The 25225-nt window shown below is 35.5% G+C and overlaps 1 protein-coding gene across 29 annotated transcripts in view; it reads left to right on the top strand.

Annotated features, from left to right (window-relative positions):
- LOC123532297 (5'-AMP-activated protein kinase subunit gamma-1-like) overlaps positions 1 to 25225 on the top strand; it is a 416776-nt gene that overhangs the window by 369047 nt on the left and 22504 nt on the right. For all 29 annotated transcript variants that reach the window (XM_053517856.1, XM_053517853.1, XM_053517855.1 and 26 more), the window contains 3 exons: positions 12627 to 12760; positions 17906 to 17951; positions 18438 to 18541. In XM_053517856.1, the coding sequence (XP_053373831.1) occupies positions 12627 to 12760; positions 17906 to 17951; positions 18438 to 18541 (284 nt within the window). The remainder of the gene's footprint in view (positions 1 to 12626; positions 12761 to 17905; positions 17952 to 18437; positions 18542 to 25225) is intronic.

Raw genomic sequence — 25225 nt, 5'->3', positions numbered from 1 at the left:
CTTTTATTGATGAAATTTTGATTTAGTGCCAGGAAATTGCGGTTGTTACAGTATTGGTTTGTAAAATACACTTTGTTTTGTGTGGTGACTGATAAGTTCTGAAGCAGTGTTTGTATTTTAACCTTGGATGTTGTTTTGCATGGATGATTGATTAACGTACTGTCCGCTTTAAAAATGTTCTAATTAATAAGTAATTTTAATAACCTTTTTTTTTTGCTGCAGAGCATTTTACAAAATACTTTTTTTTTTTTACTGAGAAAGAATTATCTTTTGTTGTGTTATATTAAGGTATCATAATTTCACGTATTTCTAGTTAAGTTTTTTTTTTTTTTTGTCATTTAGACAAGTATATAATTATCCATGAGGTATTAACAGTATGTAGAAATGTGATAATATGTGCTGAGGTAAATCTGGATTTTTTTCCCCCCAAGGAGTGATTTCTTGATCTTCACAGGGAGTCAGAAAAAATTCTTGCAGAAATAATTGTGTTGCCAAACAACAAACTATACAAGGATATATTCCAAGGTCGTGTCAGAAATTAGGTTGAATTTGAAACGGGATAAAAAGGAAGAATATTATTTATTGATCATATTTTCTTCTAATTAAAGAGTTTTATGAAATAGATGGAAAAATCTTGTAATTTGCAGAGCTAGGAGATTTTTTTACCCGATAAGATTTTGGATAATCTTTTGGAGCGAGCTCAACAGTCGATGTTTCTTAAGGAATATTCCGAGGACAAGTTTAGGTTAATGAAGACAGATTTCGGGGAGTTGTTGTAGAAGATCGAGGCTTTAAATTGTCTTAGTTACTTTAATTGATTACACAGTAGATTATTGTTGTTTTCTGGAGTTGATGGATGCACAGATGGATGGAGGGTGATCGTAGAAATAATCGTTTCGGAGCCGGAAAATCTTTCTTCATATTTGTTGTCCGTTCAACAATGGAAAATTGAAATATAAAAATCTGTTGGATATGTTCCGGAAAAAGAGAAAGTTCGGGAGTTTAAAGCTAAAATTTGGTAAGTAAAAACGAGTATTTTTCCTCTCTGAGAAACTATGAAAAGGGTGCTATTTAAATCTGGTGGATTTAATAATAAGATAATACTATATAATAGATATGTATGTATAAAATACATATCGCTGTGAAGATCGAGTGTATACTCCTGAGGACTGCTTTTCATTAAGAAGACACAGTTTCAGAATCGTTTTGTTGGTTACTACTTTGTCATTAACATGCATTTAATGGAGTTCTTGCAATAACTTTTTTTTTTTTATACATGGTACTGCCATTCTCCTGGCAAGCTGTTATATACACTGAAAAATGAGGAGAAACTGATACATATTTGTTGTTCTAAATTTGCAAACATTTAGGGTGATTTATGGCCCTCTGATTCTTGAATTGGAACAATTTTTTATTTTTATTGCATCCAAACAGGTAATTGAAAAAAGTCTAACCCGAGATGGTTTTAGATATAATTATGATTGTGTTATGGATTCATTACAGGTGTCTTAGATTTTAATTAGTATAATAATAAAGACGCCTGAATCATGTACAAATTCGAAACTTATCTATTGCAGATAATGAACCCGTTCTATCACATGGTTTAACCATGTTAAAGGAAAACTGTTCACCTGGTCATTTGATAAATGTCGTCTTCAAAGTACAGAATGTATTTACATTGTTGCATTAATTGTTTCATTGTTTTAAAACTTTCACATGTACTGCAAATTTCTGGATAGTGGACACAACAGTAGTATGGAAATGTTCCTCTGAATCTTAAATAATTATTATTCCAAATGCAAGCTGCTCCTAATAGTCACAGGTAGCCATATGGTAGGTGTTGGAGATTGTTGGGTTCATTCCCCCCATGTCTGATCCCCCACTGTGTAACATGTGCTTAGGAGGACTAAATACATGAATCAATATAAGAACTTGAAGGATTTAAGCTTTTAGTTGCTTGACTGTTCAGTGAATACATAATTAATGTACATGTAAGAAAGGGACGAGTAAATTGTAGAACTGATGTAGTCATTATACCCCCACCAAACATGTTTGGGGGGTATATAGGAGTCAGTTTTGTCGCGTCCGTCGCGTCCCGTCCCGTCCCGTCCGGTCGCGTCCCGAACTCTATTATCTTGGTTATTACTATATGGATTTGATTCAAACTTAAAACAGATGTTCCACCTTATCAACCACATCATCTGACACAAGGTGCATAACTCTGACACCAACTTTTCATGAATTATGCCCCCTTTTACTTAGAATTTAAGGTTAATTTTCATGCATTTGTACTATATCTCAGTTATTGTTAAATGGATTTGATCAAACTTAAAATAGATGTTCCACCTTATCAACCACATCATGTGACACAAGGTGCATAACTCTGACCAACTTTTCATGAATTATGCCCCCTTTTACTTAGAATTTAAGGTTAATTTTCATGCATTTGTACTATATCTCAGTTATTGTTAATGGATTTGATTCAAGCTTAAAATAGATGTTCCAACCTTATCAACCAAGTCATGTGACAAAAGTGCATAACTCTGACACCAACTTTCCATGTATAAGACAGTCTAGTAATTGGGGCCAAAGAAGAGGAAGAAATACCTAAAATGTTAAGGGGGGGGGGGGGTCCTATCACAAACGGACACCAAAAAAGTGTCTTACCAACACACGTTACTATGGAAATCCGTTGGAATTATCAAATCGGACCAATAATAAAAATGTTAGGTTTGAGCTTGAACATAGGGAAAGGGGTCTACCGGAAATGAGACGGGCTAGGGGAAAACCCTTCGGTGAATCCTCCGGTATGACGCCTTAGAGTCTGGAACTGCACCCGGTTTGGACTTCCGGTCCCTATAAATGGTCGAAGAATTTGGACCCTTCACCTTTAAAAAATAAGTGGGTGGGGTACGGATTACTTAGGATAAGCCGTACGAAGTGTTGTTTACATCAACACCGACCTACCTAGACGATCGCCTGATTTTCAAGATGGCGGCGGACATGTTACAAAGGGGAGTAACTCCTTGCAAAGGGAAGATAATTTACAAAAAAGGCGATTGGCGCCAAAAGGATTGCGCATGCGCACAAAATCGGATATACTCGGACTTTACCATTACTAAGGGAATTAACTCTACAAAAGTTGGCCATATTGGATTGGTACAAAGAAAGACAAATTGGTACAAAGTGTGTATAACTTATATTTTTGCTGTACTGGAAATCTGTTTTTATACCCCCGCCAAACATGTTTGAGGGGGGTATATAGGAGTCAGTTTTGTCGCGTCCCGTCCCGTCCCGTCGCGTCCCGAAATCTATTATCTCAGTTATTACCAAATGGATTTGATTCAAACTTAAAATACATGTTCCACCTTATCACCCACATCATGTGACACAAGGTGCATAACTGTTGACACCAAGTTTTCATGAATTATGTCCCCTTTTACTTAGACTTTAAGGTTAATTTTGTTGTATTTTCACTATATCTCAGTTATTACTAAATGGATTTGATTCAAACTTAAAACAGATGTTCCACTTCATCACCCACATCATGTGACATAAGGTGCATAACTCTGACACCATTTTTTTTATGAATTATGCCCCTTTTTACTTAGAATTTAAGGTTGATTTTGATGTATTTTCACTTTATCTCAGTTACTACTGAATGGATTTGATTCAAACTTAAAATAGATGTTCCACCTCATCATCCACATCATGTGCCCACATCATGTGACACAAGGTGCATAACTCTGACACCAAGTTTTCATGAATTATGTCCCCTTTTACTTAGAATTTAAGGTTAATTTTGTTGTATTTTCACTATATCCTAGTTATTACTAAATGGATTTGATTCAAACTTAAAATAGTTGTTCCACCTCTTCACACAGATGATGTGACATAAGGTGCTTAACTCTGACATAAATTTTTTATGAATTATGTCCCCTTTTACTTTAAATTTAAGGTTGATTTTGATGTATTTTCACTATATCTCAATTATTACAAAATGGATTTGATTCAAACTTAAAATAGATGTTCCACCTCATCACCCACATCATGTGACACAAGGTGCATAACTCTGACACTATTTTTCATGAATTATGCCCCTTTTTACTTAGAATTTAAGGTTAATTTTGATGTATTTTCACTATATCTCAATTACTACTGAATGGATTTGATTCAGACTTAAAATAGATGTTCCACCTCATCACCCACATCATGTGACACAAGGTGCATAACTCTGACACTATTTTTCTTGAATTGTGTCCCCTTTTACCTAGAATTTAAGGTTAATTTTTATTTATTTTCACTATATCTCATTCTGATTGGCTTAGAGCCAAACGGAAGTAACCTTTTTTTAACCTTTGTACTGAGTTTCTTCCCCATAAATTCCAGGAATTAGTCTATTTTTAGAAATCCTATTTTTAGATTTTCAATATTTTAGGTATTTTTCTAACTTTTTTATTATAAGTTCTATGTAAAAAGTAAAAACATTTTCCCGTGGTAACATGGGTCGGTAAGACACTTTTTTGCATTCACTTTTAGTGTATCTCTAATATTAGAGATTTAATATATTTACTAGTATTACTATACTAGTATTATACTAGTATTACTTATATGTGGAAGCCCAGGATGAAGTACTCCAAAGTATTTTTAAGATTCCTTATGGTTGCCATTCTTCTGTGACAAGACCGTATGGTGGGGGTATGAGTCACTCCTGTGACAGTTCTAGTTTTGACAGTTGAAAACTGTAAATAAGGTAAAACATAATATGGATAAGTTTTTCTAAAGAGAAAGTTAATTACCTGTATTAATTGGCATTCAGTCAAAATACAGTCTATTGTGTAATTTATAGCATTTTATGGTTTGCTTTATTCAGTTAAAGAAAAAAGTATAATTGAAATAAGCCTTGCATTCCTTTGAATTCCATTCTTTATATGGGTTTTTATAAGTACCTATAATAACAATATCTGAAGCATCTACAATATACACAATGCTTCAATAATAGCAAAATATGTAAGAGATTTTTTACTAAAAAGAACTTAAGGGGGAGATTATCACCAAATCCAGGAATTCTGTAGATCTCTTAATGACCATGATCAGTCATGCTAACCATCGAAAACTGAATCCGGATTGACCTAAATGAGGACATTGAATAGTAGACTCGCCAATTGGCTCAGATTGACTTAAATGACAACACAAAATGGCACAAATTGATTCGGAATGACCTAAATGACAACATTTCAATAGGTAGCCTCTGTGGCTGAGTGGTTAAGGTTGCTGACTTCTAACCCCTTGTCCCTCACTGATGTGGGTTCGAGCCTCACTTTGGGCGTCAAATTCTTCGTGTTAGAAATCCATCCAGCAGGCTTAAGGAAGGTCGATGATTCTACCCAGGTGCCCGCAGGTGGCTCTGATGAAATAGTGCACGGAGTCTTCATCAGCTATCAAAGCTGGAAAGTCACCTTACAACCTTGAATTTTGTTGGTGAGAAGTTAAACCTAACAAATTACAAAAAAGACCTTTCTGTTCAACATGAACTGATTAGGCTTTCTTAGAAAAAACAAAAATACCAGCAAAACTCATTATCATCTTTCAAACAGGTCACACATTTTCCCCCAAAATTAAGTAATTTTTTCACTTTCTTTCCAACACAATTTTCCATGATGGTGATAATTGGAATTTGTTGATGAAAATTATTTTAAGCATTTCTAAGGTCATGGTTTTTATGGGCACAGAACATTTTAGTTGGCAAAAAGTTTGAATTACAAGAAAATGATGAACAGAAATTAAGCTTTGAACTGGTAAAAGGAACCTACAATGGTTCATGAATGTACATGCAATGTAGATATTATGGAACAAGGTCAGGAAAATATGTTTTTGTCCTACTAGACAGTACATAGCATTGAAGTTCAGATATTTTGCATAAACATTGACTATGGAGGAATTTCATATTTGCATGAACTACGATGAAGATGTTTGTTTTGTCTATCATTGGTGACAGTATTTTTGTGGCATACAAAAAAGGATTCTGTTTTGTCACTCACTGTTGTCAGTATCTGCATGGCGTTAGGATCTCTAGGAAACTATTTTTCCCCTGCCTTTTGTAGTTGAAATCTAATTTGAGCTGCGCCATGGAAAAACCAACATAGTGGCTTTGCGACCAGCATTGATCCAGACCAGCCTGCGCATCCGCGCAGTCTGGTCAGGATCCATGCTGTTCGCTAACGGTTTCTCCAATTGCCATAGGCTTTATTAGCGAATAGCATGGATCCTGACCAGACTGCGCGGATGCGCAGGCTGGTCTGGATCCATGCTGGTCGCAAAGCCACTATGTTGGTTTTCTCATGGCGCGGCTCATTTGTTGATTTTTCCTGTTGGTATTTTCCATGATTAGAACATATAGTACATGATAAGCTTCATTATTACTGGGGACAATGAAAACAAAAAGTTCTTGCATTGATTTGTCAGTAAATGAAATTTAGATTTTGTATTGATAAGGGTTCTCTGGTTCACTCATATCAGATATTAAACATTTTTATTAATTTATATTAACCATGTCCAACTGACATGTTATCCTGAATGGTTAGTACTTAATGTAACTGATTGGTTTGTTGTTTTATGAGAAAATATGATGGACTTAAATGACATGACTTTCACCATGTGAATTATTTTTTCTTTATCAAGATCAAGGTCAAGTGTTTCTATTTGTTTGTATTGTTTATTTATCAGCTGATTATTCAACAACAGATCTTATAGCTGATCTCATGACTTACTCAAACGTTTTGTAGAAGTAGCAAGGGAGCTGTCAGTCACTTTAAAGCCATTAGCAGTTCACATTTCAATCACTTTAAAGACATTAGATGCTTTTGCTTTCAATCACTTTAAAGACATTAGCAGCACTATAAAGACATAAGCTGCTCTTGCTTTCAATCACTTTAAAGACATTAGTTGCTTTCAATCACTTATAGACATTAGTTGCTTTTGCTTTCAGTATTTTTAGCAGTTCGCAGTACAGTTACTTTAAAGACATTAGCAGCTCTTGCTATCAGTCACTATGAAAACATTAGCTGCAGAAAGCAGTAATACCAGGAAGTGTCATTAGATGTGAGAATGCTTGCAGGCAGCAGGTGCCAAATCAGTATAGTAATCGTTTTAGACTGGGAAACTGCAAGTCTCAAACTGTGAAAAGATTTTTTTCCTATCTAATCTGTTTCTTCCTTAAGAAAACACAATTAATTGCTCTTTTTAATTTCTCTTGAGTATAAATGTTGCAGCATTTGTTCACTTGTGCACAGTTTCTGTTTGAAAGATGCATCAGTTTGTGTGACAACATTTCAGAATGTTTAAGAAAGTATAATGTTTCAAGACAGTGGGTTCTGAATTTGTTGTTGAGGCTGTGTTTTGTATTAAAGGTCCAATACTAAGGAAAGTGAACATTTTAATTTCTTTTAAAAAGCACAGAAACTATTTCATTTTATTGGAAAATGAAAGCTGGTATGTAGAAATTCGAAATAAATCACAGTATATGTACAATTATTTTTCTATGAAGTATGAAGAAAGTTAAAAAGACCTGGGGGGTCACTTTGTCGATTCGTTGAAATTTCAACATAATACACATACATTTCTTTGAGTTCCAAAGACCTTCTGTAAATTTTGACCTGCCAATCTTCATTATTTAGTGTCTTGCAGAAGTCTATGCACTGGCTATGAAAAAAATTGCCAACTCACTTTCCCTTAGTAATGGACCTTTAAGTTTACTGAACATGCTGTTTACCAGAGTGTCATATTACGGATGACAGATTTTTTTTTCTAAACTGGTTTTCTTTATTTATTGATAGCTTTGCCTTCTATTTTTGAAGGTTACCCAGTTCTCCACTTCTGTTACTGTCATATGTGATGTTTTTATCCACATTTTAATTCTTAATTGCATGTTTTGTCAGCAGCACTCATTGTCAGTTGTAGGCTTCTTGTCAGCAGAATTGTCAGTTAGTATACACCAGGTTCTGCTGTTAGAATAATTGTCAGTTGAAGTCTTCAGACTTTGTCAAAACGATATATTGTCAGTTGATACATAGTATTGGCAGTTAAAGACATCAAGTTTTGCCAACAGAATACATTGTCAGTTGATACATAGTATTGCCAGTTAAAGACAACCCAACAGAACACATTGTCAGTTGAATTCTTTATGATTTGCCAGTAGAACACCTTGTCAGTAATGATCCATACATCAAATGAGCTGGCAGCATACATTGTCAACTTTGCCAGAAAAAAATATTGTCAGCCAATACATAAAGTTGTGCCAGCTGAAGACCACAAGTTTTACCAGCAGAACATAATATTATAGTCAGTTAGTTAATATAATACTTTGCTATACAAAGTGTTAAGTGCCTACTTAAAATTTCAGTTATCAGATATGATAAATATGGTGTAAATTATAACTAAGCTTTATATAATAGACAGAAAGGGACTTCAGGTGCAGTTCAATAACAGTCAACATTAAAAGTGGTCAGAATAAAACATTAAGTCGATTCAAAACAAATAAATCTTGAATAAACAAAGGGAAATATATTGTTTGCTAGTGGAACTGTCAAGGAAATGTATTGTCTGTTGGTGAAAGTGTCAACAGTGACAAGTCAGGGTCTCTTCAAATTAATTGAATTACTACTCTCTCACAAGAATCAATGTTTGTGTGGAAGAAAGTGGCCTGGTGGCAAATTTCTGCAGTGATTGTCTTTTTCTGTCAGTGGTTTTGTTGTTGTTGTTTTTAAAGAGATTCTGAAAATGGTATTCTGACATTATGCTCTTAAATTTTGGAATTCGTCCCACTGAACATGCATTTTGGTAACAGATAATTATGCTGTTGCCAGCAATTCAGTTCTAGAATGATTTAATATGTCATTTCCTGAAAGTCCTTCCACATGGGCAACTAGAATTTTAATGTTATCTTATCAAAAAATGGTTTGTTTAATGTGTTTTCCTCAAAGTCCTTCCACATAGACAAATAGAATTTTAATGTTACCTATAGCTCATCAAAAAAGGGTTTGTTTAAAGGTATACTAGACTCAAATTATATATTTGCACCTTCATTATAGTTCATTAATTTTAAACATTAAATCAACAATTTAATCTGTATTAACAATGATAATTAATTCTGCTTCTAAGGTTTAGAATAATACATATTCAGTACATGTCATAACTGAACACAGTATAAATGTGCACTGCCATAACTGAACACAGTATAAATGTGTACTGTCATAACTGAACACAGTATAAATGTGTACTGCCATAACTGAACACAGTATAAATGTGTACTGTCATAACTGAACACAGTATAAATGTGTACTGCCATAACTGAACACAGTATAAATGTGTACTGTCATAACTGAACACAGTATAAATGTGTACTGCCATAACTGAACACAGTATAAATGTGTACTACCGCAAAAAAACTTCCAGCTTTTTTAACAAACAGCTGTTATTGTAAGACATTTAATATTGCAAAAGTTGAGTTCACTTACCCTTATGCTACATTTCTATAATAAACTTTTCCATCATGGAATTTGGACAGTACCATAAACTGTATGGCAAACAGTGCAGATCTTGATCAGACTGCACAGATGTGCAGGCTGATCATGATCTACACTGGTTGCAAAGGCAGAATTAATTGTATCCAGCATGTTAAGGGTAATAAACTAGATATGCATTAAAGTTAGATACATTTGATGAGGACTTTCTACACTTGAAGTAAATATCTTAAGGTACAGTATTTCAGTGAAAGATACGCATTGGGTATCTTTAAACAAAAAGTTTTATCAAAATTTTGATATTCAGTGCTAAAAAGAATATTTGAGCAAAATACTAAGCAGCATTTTTGTAAAATTCAATGCAAATAAAGTACTAATATAGATGAATAATGTTAATCCTGATTTGGAAGTGTAGGATGGAAATTGACATTGTATTTTTCCTGTCTAAATATTGATCTGCCTGATATCTCCCCACAGTTTATCAATTGCTTCATGGCATGGAATGCTCATGCTCATTATAAACAAAAACTAGGTTAAATATTGATTCAGAAATCAGAGTGAAATGCAGAAATTTATATGAAAAAAAAAATCAGTGGACTCTTGGGAGATTTATTTCTTAACCCTTATCACGCTGGACATGTTTGATTCTGCCTTTGCGACCAGTGCAGATCATAATCAGCCTGCACATCCCTGCAGTTTGATCATGATCTGCGCTGTTCGCCATTCAGTCAGTATCTTTATGGTAAGCACTCCTAAGTTCATTGTACAAATTTACCCTCCTCTATTCTCTTTTATTCTCCCTATCTTAATTACCTACTGTCCTTAACTGTAATAATTTGAAGACATAGTTTAAATAACAGAGAACAGAAATAATTGCATATGTCTTGAAAATATGTCATATTTTTGCAGCACAGCTATTAATTACTTCATTATATATAATGGAAGTATTGTTACAGGCTGTTCATCGTATAATTTACAATGTCGTAATGAATGTAATAAATTATGCTGTGCAAGTTTATCATTTTCTACCAAAACAACTGTTTGGGACATGGTCTGTGAAATCGGACAAATTCGTTAAAAACGAATCCGTTATGTTAGCACCAGGTTTTTTTCCAGCCATGTAAAGTCGCTTGTCAGCGTTCTTCTCTAGTTGCAGCTGCTGCAACTAATCTATTCTTATAAGCCGCAGTGACTTGAGGTTTTTTGTAAATGACATTTTACTGTAACATATTGCACCCGTAATGACTGTCGGCTATTTACGTTCTGTTGTTACACAGTTTGTCATTCTTCAGACATACATGTAGCTAAATGCGGACTTGACTTTTGCAAGTTTCCAAAAATAACAGAAAATGCCGAAATCGGCATATTTGCCTATGATCATCCTTTGAAATTAAATCTAACTAAATGATCTATAACCTATACTTAGCTTTATGCAGACTGCATTTAACCCTTAGCCTGCTGCAGGCGAATTTAACAGCCTTTGCAAACAGCTTGGAACCAGATCAGACGCCGATTAAATCGGCGTCTGATCAGGTTCCAAGCTGTTTGCTACTCTGACAATATTTCTTCCAGTTTTGGAGCAAATTGAATGAACTTTACAATTTTAGCAGATGACATTTCCAGCAGACGACAATTTATCTAGCATGCTAAGGGTTAAAAACCTAGATTTAGACTGGCTCCAGACCCTGTTTTGTTCTGTCATATTTCTCATATATAAGTTTTCTTCATTAACTGTGGAAATAACTCCAACAAGTTGTTTCTGTGTTAACATTTTTATTGCCCCTGGCTTCACACAAAGGAACTGAATGATTCAGCTATCCAATGAAAATGTGCTATATTAGACATTTGATGTTTTTCCATACAAAATGTTTTTGATATTTATTTAATATAGCCGTTCAGCTGGGATTCAGATCGACTGACCTTGATAACTTATAAGCATAAAAAAGCCACCCTCCAACTAGAATGGCACATGCTCTAGTAAGGGTTTTTAGAGATTGGAACTTAGCCTGAATATTACGACAAAATAGGACAGTATGTCACAATTGGCGGAAAATATGTACTTCCCATTGGAAAATTAACAGTTTATTTGTTGTTTATTTCCTTTTTAATGTGTTACCATAACTCTTTCACATATGTTAAAGTAACACTTTAACATATGTTAAAGTAATAAATCTTGAATTATTATTTCTATTCTTTGCATCTATTTATTAAGTGGTAACAGAAATTAGAAGTGAGGTGAAAAAGGTGTTCTTTAGAATCAGACAAGGTAAAGATTATAAAGTGAATAAACATTTTTCAAATATTGCATAAATGTATGTAAATCCTCTGATTGATTTACAATCAATAACCTGTCATTACTTCGATCTTTGATCGTCACACCATCTTGATTCAGAATATTAAAACCATCATTTATATGACTGAAAAATTGTTGAAAAAGACGTTAAACCCAAACACACACAGAATGTTAAAAAAGGTTGTCTTGAATTTTGAGTGAAGCAAATTTATTCAGATAACTAGAGACCTAATTTTAACAAAAAACATTGTAGGATCATCATAAATTATGAAGTTTTCAGAATTATAAGTTGTAAGTTTGAAGTGGATATTACATGTCTTTTAACATGGGAAGATTATATTTATGAATGTCACATTGAAAATATTATGACTGATAATGGAGCTACTGTTGTGGTATATGTGGTTTTAGAAACATGAGAAAAAATTGATAATATACAGATATACATGTACCAGATGTATAAAGCAATCCTAGACAAAGGTACTGTTTTCTTACAGATGCTTTCAAACTTGTTTATACTAGCAAATCCTTTTTTTTTTAGTGGGGTGTAGGGAGGGGGGGGTGATAAAAATTCTGTATGCTGCTGGCATTGGTTTAGATGCCAACAAGAGTGGAACAATCAAATTTTCAGGAGTCATCTAATTTCTTTTGTCACAGTCTTGCATTATAGAGAAAGCTGTTCTCCTTTAGGTAGCAAGTGGGTAGTATTTTTAGCCCGAATTCTTTGCACAGCTATTTTTGGAAATAAACTTATATAACAGTTAATTTTGTACATGCACATTTGTTGTTAAATGTTTTGTTTGTTATATTTTCAGTGTCTCCCCTGCGATCTTCGTCGCTGTCGAATGAACCAAAGTCGGCACCACCGTTACAGAGTAGGTTATCTCCCTTCCAGAATGATCACTCACACGCGATCATTTACCGACCAGAGAGTCCTAACACTGTCAAGGTTAGTATAACAAGAGAATTTAGCTTAATAACTGAGAGAGTACTAATGCTAGTAAGATTCAATAATTTAGCTTAAACACTTGTCAGGGTGTCAGTAAAACATGATAATTTAGCAAGATTATGCAGAGTCCTGACACTGTCAAGGCAAGTAATGGTCATTTTAGCATAATAACAGAGGTATTACGTCAGGGCCAGTAAGGCTGATTATTTAGCGTAATAACTAAGGGTTTTTACACTGACAAGGGGAGTAAAAAGTGGTCATTTAGCATAATTAAGGGTTTTTACACTGACAAGGAGAGTAAAAATGGTCATTTAGCATAATAACTAAGGGTTTTTATACTGACAACATGGTCATTTTGCATAATGACTAAGGGTTTTTACGCTGACAAGGGGAGTAAACATGGTCATTTAGCGTAATTACTAAGGATTTTTACACTGACAAGGGGAGTAAACATGGTCATTTAGCGTAATTACTAAGGATTTTTACACTGACAAGGGGAGTAAACATGGTCATTTAGCGTGATAACTGAGATATCTTACACTGTCAAATGCCGGTAATCGTGATCATTTAGTGTAGTAATGTAGAGTTCTTATTAAAATATAATCATTCAGCATAGAGTCCTTACCTTACAGAAAAAGGATAAACTTTAGTTTCATTTTATTAGAGTATATTAATAAGTAAATTTTCAGTTCAAGAATAGCTTCAAATTACCTTTATATGAACTTGACCTTTGAAATAATCCTAGTGAAGACTTATTTTTATGCCCCCGAAGGGAGGCATATAGTTTTTGAACTGTCTGTCGGTCGGTCTGTCAGTCGGTCTGCAATTTTCGTGTCCGGTCCATATCTTTGTCATCAATGGATGGATTTTCAAATAACTTGGCATGCATGTGTACCACAGTAAGACGACGTGTCGCGCGCAAGACCCAGGCCCGTAGCTCAAAGGTCAAGGTCACACTTAGACATTAAATGATAGTGCATTGATGGGCGTGTCCGGTCCATATCTTTGTCATCGATGGATGGATTTTCAAATAACTTGGCATGAATGTGTACCACAGTAAGACGACGTGTCGCGCGCAAGACCCAGGTCCGTAGCTCAAAGGTCAAGGTCACATTTAGACGTTAAAGGATAGTGCATTGATGGGCGTGTCCGGTCCATATCTTTGTCATCGATGGATGGATTTTCAAATAACTTGGCATGAATGTGTACCACAGTAAGACGGCGTGTCACACGCAAGACCCAGGTCCGTAGCTCAAAGATCAAGGTCACACTTAGACATTAAAGGTCATTTTTCATGATAGTGCATTGATGGGCGTGTCCGGTCGATATCATTGTCATTCATGCATGGATTTTAAAATAACTACGCATGAATGTGTGACACAGTAAGACGACGTGTCGCGCGCAAGACCCAGCTCCGTAGGTCAAAGGTCCTAAACTCTAACATCGGCCATAACTATTCATTCAAAGTGCCATCGGGGGCATGTGTCATCCTATGGAGACAGCTCTTGTTTATTCAGATGTTGATGCTTAACCCATTTCATTACAAAATCATTCCAGTTGAGATCTGAATTTAATGTGATATGTTATTGATCTGGGCTTGATGAACTGTTCTTGGGAACTATTTTTATCCTGTGAATTATTGATCACAAATACTCATAAACCTGGCACTAATATATAACACCAAAGTACTTAAACATACATTAATAGGAGGACATCTTAGACATTTCTTACCTCCTTGTGGTGTTTCCATGTGGATGTGGGTAATTAGGGACTATAATAGATGGTTTCACCTGACAATGTGGAACACAGTCCATTAATCTCCTCACAGGATGAATGATTCTCCTGGGGACAAGCTTTCAGTAACCTGCAGTTTTTAAATGTCATTAAGCTTAAAAGGTATTGTCAGTTACTCTGCTGACAACAAAAAGTTTTAGCTTAGAAAAGAAAAATATGTCTTTATGGTACATTATTGGGCTTGACATATTGCTACGGTACATGGGGTGAACAGCCGGTTAACCCTTTCCCACATGGATACGTTTATCACCGTATCTATCGATTACCGAACAGAAACGTATTGACCCGAGTCTATCGGTTCCCCGATAGAAACGTATTATACCGATTAACGGCCATTTGAACAGAATCGTTTTATCCCGTGTCTCATAATCAATCGCTTTATTTTCGTTCTTTTCCTAAAGAAACAAATTCCGGATGTTTACTAACTCAAAATATGGGATTTCGTCATTATTATTTACGTACAAGATCATGTGGTTACTATTTAAATTTATCGAGTACTTTGCAAAGAAAGACACCGGGGTTTTTTCCTACATGTGCACGACGCTACGTCATGGAAAATTACTGAGAAAACTGCTTGCAACTGGCCGGTTCGCGGGCTTTCCTCGTTGTAAAAATAACAACCATTTAACATCAAAGTATTTTTAGCCCACCATCATCAGATGGTGGGCTATTCAAATCACTCTGCGTCTGTGGTCCGTCGTCCTTCCGTCCGTCCGTCCGTCCTTCCGTCCGTCCGTCCTTCCGTTAACAATTTCTCGTTATCGCATCTCCTCAGAAACTACCAGGGGGATTTTGACCAAACTTTGTCAGAATGATGTATTGGTACCCTAGTTGTGTCCCCCTGAAAATCAGACTGGTTCAACAATTTTTGAATGAGTTATGGCCCTTTGTTTATTTCTATAATTTACATAGATTTATATAGGGAAAAACTTTGAAAATCTTCTTGTCCAAAACCACAGAGCCTAGGGCTTTGATATTTGATATGAAGCATCATCTAGTGGTCCTCTACTAAGATTATTCAAATTATTTCCCTGGGGTCTAATATGGCCCCGCCCTGGGGGTCACATGGTTTATATAGACTTGTATAGGGAAAAACTTTGAAAAACTTCTTGTTCAAAACCACAGGGCCTAGGGCTTTGATATTTTGTATGTGACATCATCTAGTGGTCTTCTACTAAGATTGTTCAAATTATCCCCCTAGGGTCAAATATGGCACCGCCCCGGGGGTCACATGGCTTACATAGACTTATATAGGGAAAAAACTTTGAAAATCTTCTTGTCATTAACATACAACATTCAAATTTGGACCACATGTATGGTTTTGAGTGGCAAGATGAACCTTGACATGAGTTGACCTTGATTTTGACTTAGTGACCTACTTCCACATTTATGTAGCTACAGCCTTCAAATTTGGACCACATGCATAGTTTTGTGCACTGAAAAAAACTTTGACCTTGACATTGACCTAGTGACCTACTTTCACATTTTTGAAGGTACAGGCTTCAAATTTGGACCACATGCATAGTTTTGTGTTCTGAAATGAAATTTGACCTTGATTTTGACCTGGTGACCTACTTTCACATTTCTCGAGCTACAGCCTTCAAATTTGGACCACGTGCATAGTTTTGTGTACCGAAACAAACTTTGACCTTTACATTGACCTAGTGACCTACTTTCACATTTTTGAAGGTACAGGCTTCAAATTTGGACCACATGCATAGTTCTGTGTTCCGAAATAAAATTTGACCTTGATTTTGAACTACTTTCACATTTCTCGAGCTACAGCCTTCAAATTTGGACCACTTGCATAGTTTTGTGTACCGAAATGAACTTTGACCTTAAGATTGACCTAATAACCCACTTTCACATTTCTTTAGCTACGGGCTTCAAATTTAGACCACATGCATAGGATTGTGTACCGAAACAAACTTTGACCTTGACATTGACCTAGTGACCTAATTTCACATATTTGAAGGTACAAGCTTTAAATTTGGACCACATGCATAGATTTGTGTTCTGAAGTGTAATTTGACCTTGATTTTGACCTAGTGACCAACTTTCACATTTCTCAAGCTACAGCCTTCAAATTTGGACCACTTGCATAGTTTTGTGTACCGAAATAAACTTTGACCTTAAGATTGACCTAGTGACCTACTTTCACTTTTCTCAAGCTACAGCTTGCGAATTTGGACCACATGCACAGTGTTGTGTACGGAAATGAAATTTGACCTTGAGCTAGTCATTAAGTCTTGAAATTTGAACACTCAAAAATGGCACATTGGTGGGCGCCAAGATCGCTCTGTGATCTCTTGTTAAATGTGTTAGGTCATGAAGGTCACGCGTGATACATGCGGATTTCCCCTAAACAACAATTTGTGTATACGATGGCTTGGAATTTATGGCCTTACATAACGGGAATTAATCAAAACAGAAGGACCGCGGCTTTCAAATATTTTATGACACCCCAAGAGTTAATTGCTGCGGAAGTCACCCGTGATGTACCGACGTTTGATCATCAAAATATTACGTAATATTATCTTAAAATTTTTAATTTTTAGCACAAGAATACTGTAGTCGGTTACGAGTCTCGATCTCAGCGATCTTTTTGCACTTTCAGAAATTTTATGATCCGTTATTTTTGTAGTGTTATTCAGTTTGATGCTTGTTTTTTTATATAAATACTTACCGATTCCGATTCGGAAGATAAGTCTATTAACTATAAATCAAACTTTCAAACATCAAAATGAAATTGTATATGAATTTCAATGTGAAAGTAATCCAAAACAGAATTTTATGCCTAAGAATATATATTCCCGTACTTTAACACTTTATATCTTCGAAACTCAAAGAGAAACTACAATAAATTTTGTATCATCGGAAAGAGAATTTAAATTGCTACAAACTTTATATTGACAAAAATAATGTCAAGCTTACAGAAAATATTAAAATAATGACATTTTTAACATAAGTGTGTGTAATCACAAAATAATGCCAACACCTCTGTTCAGATAAGACAGTCACCTTTATCAGCCATATACCGATTATTGATTATTGATTATCACTTATCAGTGTTATGTAAAAGAGGTTACTTTGGCTTCTGTTCTGTGTGGTAAAGGGTTAAAGGAAACAAAACGAGAAAACGAGTAACAAAGCTTAATCAACCTTGAAATGTAATTTTAAGGTGTTTGACCTTGACCCAAAGCCTTGAAGTAAGTTAACTTGACCTGAATTTTGAAGTATCTACTCTTGACCCAGTTTATTGGAAATTTTGATATTGTCCCAAACTTTTGGTATGTTTGACCTTGACCCAATTTCTGCAAGTATTTGACCTTGACCTACTTATTATTTCAGTTCAACCTTGATGGTGAAATGGAGAGAATGGAAATTGAAGATTTGGGTATGTTCTACACTAAACTCCTACTGAATTTCTACTTTCCTATCTGTCACCATAAATTTTCTAGTGTGACTGGTTTAGGTTAAGTCAGTGTTTATTGTGTAAAAGAAATAGGTCACCAAAAATAAACACAGTACTGATGTGACATAAAGTTTTCACAAAATTTTAAACAGTTTACTTTTTGCAATAGTCTATAGAAAATATATCATTTATAAGATAAAGGTATGTCTTATAATAGAAAATCGACCTTTAAATTTTGGTGTCCTAATTTATCTGAAGAGAATGATGATTTGTTCAAGGTCGTTGCAAAATAGTTGAACCTGTAGATTTGCCTTGTAATACAGAATGTAAGATGTTTGTTGTGTACATAGTCAAAATCTATACAAATTAATTTAGTAAGTAACATAAGTTACTTAAGAAAATAGAAAATACATAGATTAGTTTCTCCCGTGAGAAATATATACATTGAGACTGATGTTTTTGTTTCAGATGAGAATTCCGATGTTGTGTTTGCGAAATTCATGAGAGCGCACAAATGTTATGACATCATACCAACTAGCGCTAAGCTTGTTATATTTGACACACAGTTAAATGTAAGTATTTATATACACGTAAATGTCAGAACTATTTCTGTTTAGAATTGTTATATGAGCCGTGCCATGAGAAAACCAACATAGTGGGTATGCGACCAGCATGGATCCAGACCAGCCTGCGCATCCGCGCAGTCTGGTCAGGATCCATGCTGTTCGCTTTTAAAGCCTATTGGAATTGGAGAAACTGTTAGCGAACAGCATGGATCCTGACCAGACTGCGCGGATGCGCAGGCTGGTCTGGATCCATGCTGGTCGCATACCCACTATGTTGGTTTTCCCATGGCATGGCTCATATGATTAACAGTACATTTTCTAGGTTTCTGTGTCACTGTTTACTTAGACATTAACACAGAAATTATGGAATAGGTAGGTTAATATGTATCTGTGGCTTCCCCTTCCATCCACTCTCCCCTCATCCCCTACCCCCTTTTCACACCTTTTTCAAAGGAGAGGGTGTTTATTGAATTGCACATGAATAATTTGGTTTCCAGTCAATAACTCATCAGTCATTATGGAATCATTGCCTGTGGTCTGTAGAAGACCATTAGTTTGGTCAGAGGAAATTCAGGACTAAAAATGACTTAATAACTAGATGTTAGGGTCTACCGCCTCAGATACTCCTTGTGACTGATTGTTGCCCATCCTTGTTTTTTGGGGTAATTATGTCAAAACTGAAGGCCGTAAAACACAAAAATTCAGTAAAATTGTTGATTCAGCGCCAGGTTTTTTACCTGTTCAGTGTTCTATGAAAATGCACTTGAATAGGGCTGAAGAAAGTAAATCATGATAGAAGTTAAAGTTACCATAAAAGCTTGAAATATTGAATAATTCATAACTTAATATTACACAATAATTTACCCTTGAGCATAGTTATTTTATTTTACAGTCATGTTACGCCATATAAATGAGTAATTTGGCTGTATAATGCTGAACATGCATCATAAAATAGTTCTCTGACATTCCCATGTGTGCACTTGCACATGCAAAATGCCTCAACCTTGAGATGACATGTACATTCAATAAAGTTTCCTTGACCTGATACGAAAATAACATCCAGCCAGAAGAAAGGACATTAAACTAAAAAGAAAATGAGAATTTTTTTGACTCTGAATAAATCAATACAACAAATGACCTTCATAGTTAAAAGTGGTCTATTGAATAATCTCCCCACTAAAATTTGAAAGATTTGAGATCTACAGAACTGATAATGGATTTAACTTTTAGCCTGCTAAATTTCTAAAATGGACTGGTCCATCATTTTATTTGGGCAATATCATTTATTATTCAAAGTGGAGTTCACTGAAAATTTACTGACTGAATAGCAAACAGTACGGACATGCAGGCTGTTCTTGGTCCGCACAGGTCGCGGCAGAATCAGTTGCCGCCAGCAGGCTAAAGGTTAAATAAAACCAGTTTAAGATGGTGATATTGTGGGGAAGGCTTGTAGACTATCTATGACTACAGCTGCAGACTTGACTGTCATTATCATCATTATCAGGTTATTTATTGCGGTCCTCCAGGTCCCAGACAAGTTAGTCTTTCACTCCATCATGCTGATGTACCAGTTATAACCTTAGTGCCTCAGCCAATGTTATTCTAGTGGGCAAAATACTTCTTGCTCCTGCAGCGAAAATATAACCCATTTTACTCATAATTTTGTAATAAAACATGTCACACCATAATTATAGGTGACTGAAATATTTTCTTGAAAAGTCAGTGTTAATGTGAAAGGGGCCTCCATGGCCAACTTTCAATGTCTTGCTGATATTTAATCACTTGCCCCTCACTGAACTTGTTTTGGACCTAGGTTTTTTTTTTTTTTTTTTTTTTTTTTTTTTTTTTTTTTTTTTTTTGGTTGGGTTTAACGTCGCACCGACACATTTTAGGTCATATGGCGACTTTCCAGCTTTGATGGTGGAGGAAGACCCCAGGTGCCCGTCCGTGCATTATTTCATCACGAGCGGGCACCTTGGTAGAACCTTCCGTAAGCCAGCTGGATGGCTTCCTCACATGAAGAATTCAACGCCCCGAGTGAGGCTCGAACCCACATCGATGAGGGGCAAGTGATTTGAAGTCAGCGACCTTAACCACTCGGCCACGGAGGCCCCCGGACCTGGGTTGGGACATAGAATTGCTTCATGTGGTTTACTGTAGGTTGGTGGTACTACCCAGTGCCAGTTGGAATGAGTCTGAGGGGTATTTTAGGTATTCACCCGCCATCAAAAGCTGGAAAGCCATGATATGACCTATAACTGTGTCAAAGGCAACAAAAACATAGATAATATAATGTCCTTTTGTAACCATAAAGTCCCAGTTTGATTACTGTAACTTAAGAATTGAGATCTTCATTAAAGTGTTTCAAGATATATCACATCTTAATCTGTTTTTCTTACATCTAGAACAGGAAAAAAACACTAAAGCTGAAGTGTCGCAGGTTCTTTTGTCCACTGTTCATTAAAAGAAGATGATATTTCTTTACAAACATTTACCACAAACAAACTTGTAAACAAAATAACTGGCTGGAAAAAAAAACTAATAATGGAGTATTCACAGAACTTGTTCCAAAAAGATATATTCCTCAGGATTTACCAGACTGCATTTTCTTACTACATGGAAATTGAACACTTTTAAAAAATACAGGCATGAAAACATTTCGATAACCCCAAATACTGTGTGCTTACCCATAAATCTTAGTGCAGGCCCAGTTAGCTAGTTAGCCAGATCCCTAGAGCTAACTGTTGATATACACACTGACCCTAGCTGACTCCAGAAATACTACAAAAAGTAGCTGGGATTCCTAGTCTGTGTTCAGGCCCCATGTTTTGTTCACAGGAGATAACTCTTGTTTGTTTAATTATGTCCCTTTCTTCTCAAAGAGCCAAGAAAGATTAGTCTGAATATATAAGAATAGCAAATGAGAAAAAAATAAAAACTGTTATCTAGTCAATAGCCAGACTATAGGGATTCTCTGCATAACCATTTCTAAACATTTTAAATGTCAGAAAACAGATGATTTTCATCTAGACAGTGTATCATATTATAAATGTTATGTAATTAGAATTGGCAATAAAACTTGTTTTATTGCACGCGAAGGTATGAAAATAATAAATGGTAATTTCACCTGAAATAGCATCAGTTTTACATAGTTTTATAACAGTATGTTCTGTCACAGATATGTTACAGTTAGGCAAAAGTAATAAAGTTGAAGGAGAATGTTGATCCTCCATTAGACACTGTCAGCTTTAAGCTATATACAGACTGTTGTTATGTCAGGTTTAGCAAAATGGAGGGTTTGATAGAACTAAGGGAACAAAATCTCTACATGGCAGTATTACCAGAAAATGAATCTGATGCACTGTCAATTTAGTGGTCCTTCTCAAACATAATTCTGCACTGCCATAGTACTACTGAAAGCAATTCAACACTGCTGCTAAAACAATTATACACCAATATTTAAACAATGCTACACTACCATTTTAGAAGTACTGCTAAAACATTATGCTACTCTGCCAATTGAGAAGTAATGCTAAAACATTCCTACTCTGCATTTAAGCATTGCTGCTATAGCTCCACCATACCCCAGACCCTCTCCCCCTCTCCCCTCCAACAAAAAAAAAAAGATTCTCCATAGCAATATTGACTGTATCACCAAATCAAAATAACTACCATTTTAGTAGTTTTACCAAAAAAATATTGTCACTATATATGAGTGAAACTGTTAAAGAACTAGTTTTAAATTATTAGCATGCATTTATAGCATACATAGAGATAAAGCATGTTTCACTCAATTAATGCTTATCATGCTCTTGATAAATGCAGAAAAGTTCAGAAAAATCTCTTGAAGTGTTTATACCACTTCTTGATGATTTATTGAATACAGGCCAAGTTTTGTGTGCCAGAAAAACAAATGATAAATTGCTGATATAGAGTATCTTGTTGTTTACAAATCTTTCATGTTCCCAAGATATCAAATATATGTTTCAATTTCTCAAGGGCTATTGACATCATTAGCATATCAGTATGTGAATACATCACACAGAGGTCAATATCCTCCATCTTTCAGTCATTAATTGAATAATGTGGGTTCAGACACATTGAAGGTCAAGGATATATTGCTACTTTAATGTGTTACTGGTTGAGTGTGACCCTGGGTGCCTCACCAGGGTAGATCAGGGTGCTTCACAAGGCAAGTATCATGGTTCCCTCTTTATGCAGTTGTCATTGAGGTAGATCAGGATGCCGCTCTAGGCAGTTTTTAGCCCACCATCATCAGATGGTGGGCTATTAAAATCACTCTGCGTCCGTGGTCCGTCCGTCCGTCATTCCGTCCGTCCGTCAGTCCGTCCGTTAACAATTTCTCGTTATCGCATCTCCTCAGAAACTACTGGGGGGATTTTGACCAAACTTTGTCAGAATGATGTATTGGTACCCTAGTTGTGTCCCCCTGAAAATCAGACTGGTTCAACAATTTATGAGTGAGTTATGGCCCTTTGTTTATTTTTATAATTTATATAGATTTATATAGGGAAAAACTTTGAAAACCTTCTTGTCCAAAACCACAGAGCCTAGGGCTTTGATATTTGGTATGAAGCATCATCTAGTGGTCCTCTACCAAGATGATTCAAATTATTTCTCTGGGGTCAAGTATGGCCCCGCCCTGGGGGTCACATGGTTTATATACAGGGTTCATACGCGTCAGGGAAAAGTCAGGGAAAAATTATTTTTTTCAAGGTCAGGGAATTGTCAGGGAATTTTACAAAATGTCAGGGAAATTTTGAAATTTGGAAAATGTCAGGAAAATGTCAGGGAATTTTCTGATCTGGTTAGGCAACAATTTGTAAACGTTAAGGCAGTTTCTTCAAATATTTCCATTTTCATGAAAGCTATCACACTTACAACAATTATAGCATAATTTTAATTATATGCATATATCTATATTCTACATATTCTTCAAATTCCATATAGAAGAAACTGAAAGGGATTTGCACCCCTTACCTCCTGAGCAAATATGTTCAGGTTTCCAAAAGTAATTGCTTTATTGTCTATTGGTCATAACATAAAAACATTTGTTTGTTTGAAACAGTGTATTTGATTACTTTTTAATGCATGATAATTCATGTCATTTTGCTTGCCAATGTGTTTGTATAATCACCAGCTCCATATCCAGTTGATTTGGAATAAACAAACAAAATATTAAACAATGTAAATGTTTGTCAAAAAAGGAGGTAAGGGTTGGCTGTAGGGGTGGTGGAGGCCAACATTCTATTTTTCATTTAAAATTGAACCACTAAATGTGCACATTTTAAGATAACAAAAGTCATACTAGGTGACTTAGTTTGTATCGTACCGAACCAAAAAGTCAGGGAAAAATGCTTTCATTTCAGGGAAAAGTCAGGGAAATGTCAGGGAATTTTGTATGAAAGAATGTGTATGAACCATGATATAGACTTATATAGGGAAAAACTTTGAATAACCTCTTGTCCAAAACCACAGGGCCTAGGGCTTTGATATTTTATATGTGACATCATCTAGTGGTCTTCAACTAAGATTGTTCAAATTATACCCCTAGGGTCAAATATGGCCCCGCCCTGGGGGTCATATGGTTTACATAGACTTATATAGGGAAAAACTTTGAAAATCTTCTTGTCCAAACCACAAAGCCTAGGGCTTTGATACTTGTAATGTAGCATCATCTAGTGGTTCTCTACCAAGTTTGTTCAAATTATCCTCCTAGGGTTAAATTTGGCCCTGCCCCGGGGGTCACATGGTTCATATAGACTTATATAGGGAAAAGCTTTTAAAATGTTCTTGTCAGTAACTACAACATTCAAACTTGGACCACATGTATGGTTTTGAGTGGCAAGATGAACCTTGACATGAGTTGACCTTGATTTTGACCTAGTGACCTACTTTCACATTTCTGTAGCTACAGCCTTCAAATTTGGACCACATGCATAATTTTGTGCACTGGAAAAAACTTTGACCATTATTTTGACCTAGTGACCTACTTTCACATTTTTGAAGGTACAGGCATCAAATTTGGACCATATGCATAGTTTCGTGTTTCAAAATGAAATTTGACATTGATTTTGACCTAGTGACCTACTTTCACATTTCTCAAGCTACAGCCTTCAGATTTGGACTACATGCATAGTTTTGTGTACCGAAAAAAACTTTGAGCTTGACATTGACCTAGTGACCTACTTTCACATTTTTGAAGGTACAGGCTTCAAATTTGGACCACTTGCATAGTTTTGTATTCTGAAATAAAATTTGACCTTGATTTTGACCTAGTGACCTACTTTTACATTTCTCAAGCTACAGCCTTCAAATTTTGACCACTTGCATAGTTTTGTGTACTGAAATGACCTTTGACCTTTACATCGACCTAGTGACCTACTTTCACATTTTTAAGGTACAGGCTTCAAATTTGGACCACATGCACAGTTTTGTATTCCGAAATAAAATTTGACCTTGATTTTGACCTAGTGACCTACTTTTACATTTCTCAAGCTACAGCCTTTAAATTTGGACCACATGCATAGTTTTGTGTACTGAAACAAACTTTGACCTTTACATTGACCTAGTGACCTACTTTCACGTTTTTGAAGGTACAGGCTTCAAATTTTGACCACATGCATAGTTTTGTATTCCGAAGTAAAATTTGACCTGGATTTTGACCTG

This window comes from Mercenaria mercenaria, chromosome 11 (genome assembly GCF_021730395.1).
Source record: "Mercenaria mercenaria strain notata chromosome 11, MADL_Memer_1, whole genome shotgun sequence".
Classification (NCBI taxonomy): Eukaryota; Metazoa; Mollusca; class Bivalvia; order Venerida; family Veneridae; genus Mercenaria; species Mercenaria mercenaria.
Note: the sequence above shows the minus strand (reverse complement) of the source record. Positions and strands in the feature narration are given on the sequence as shown.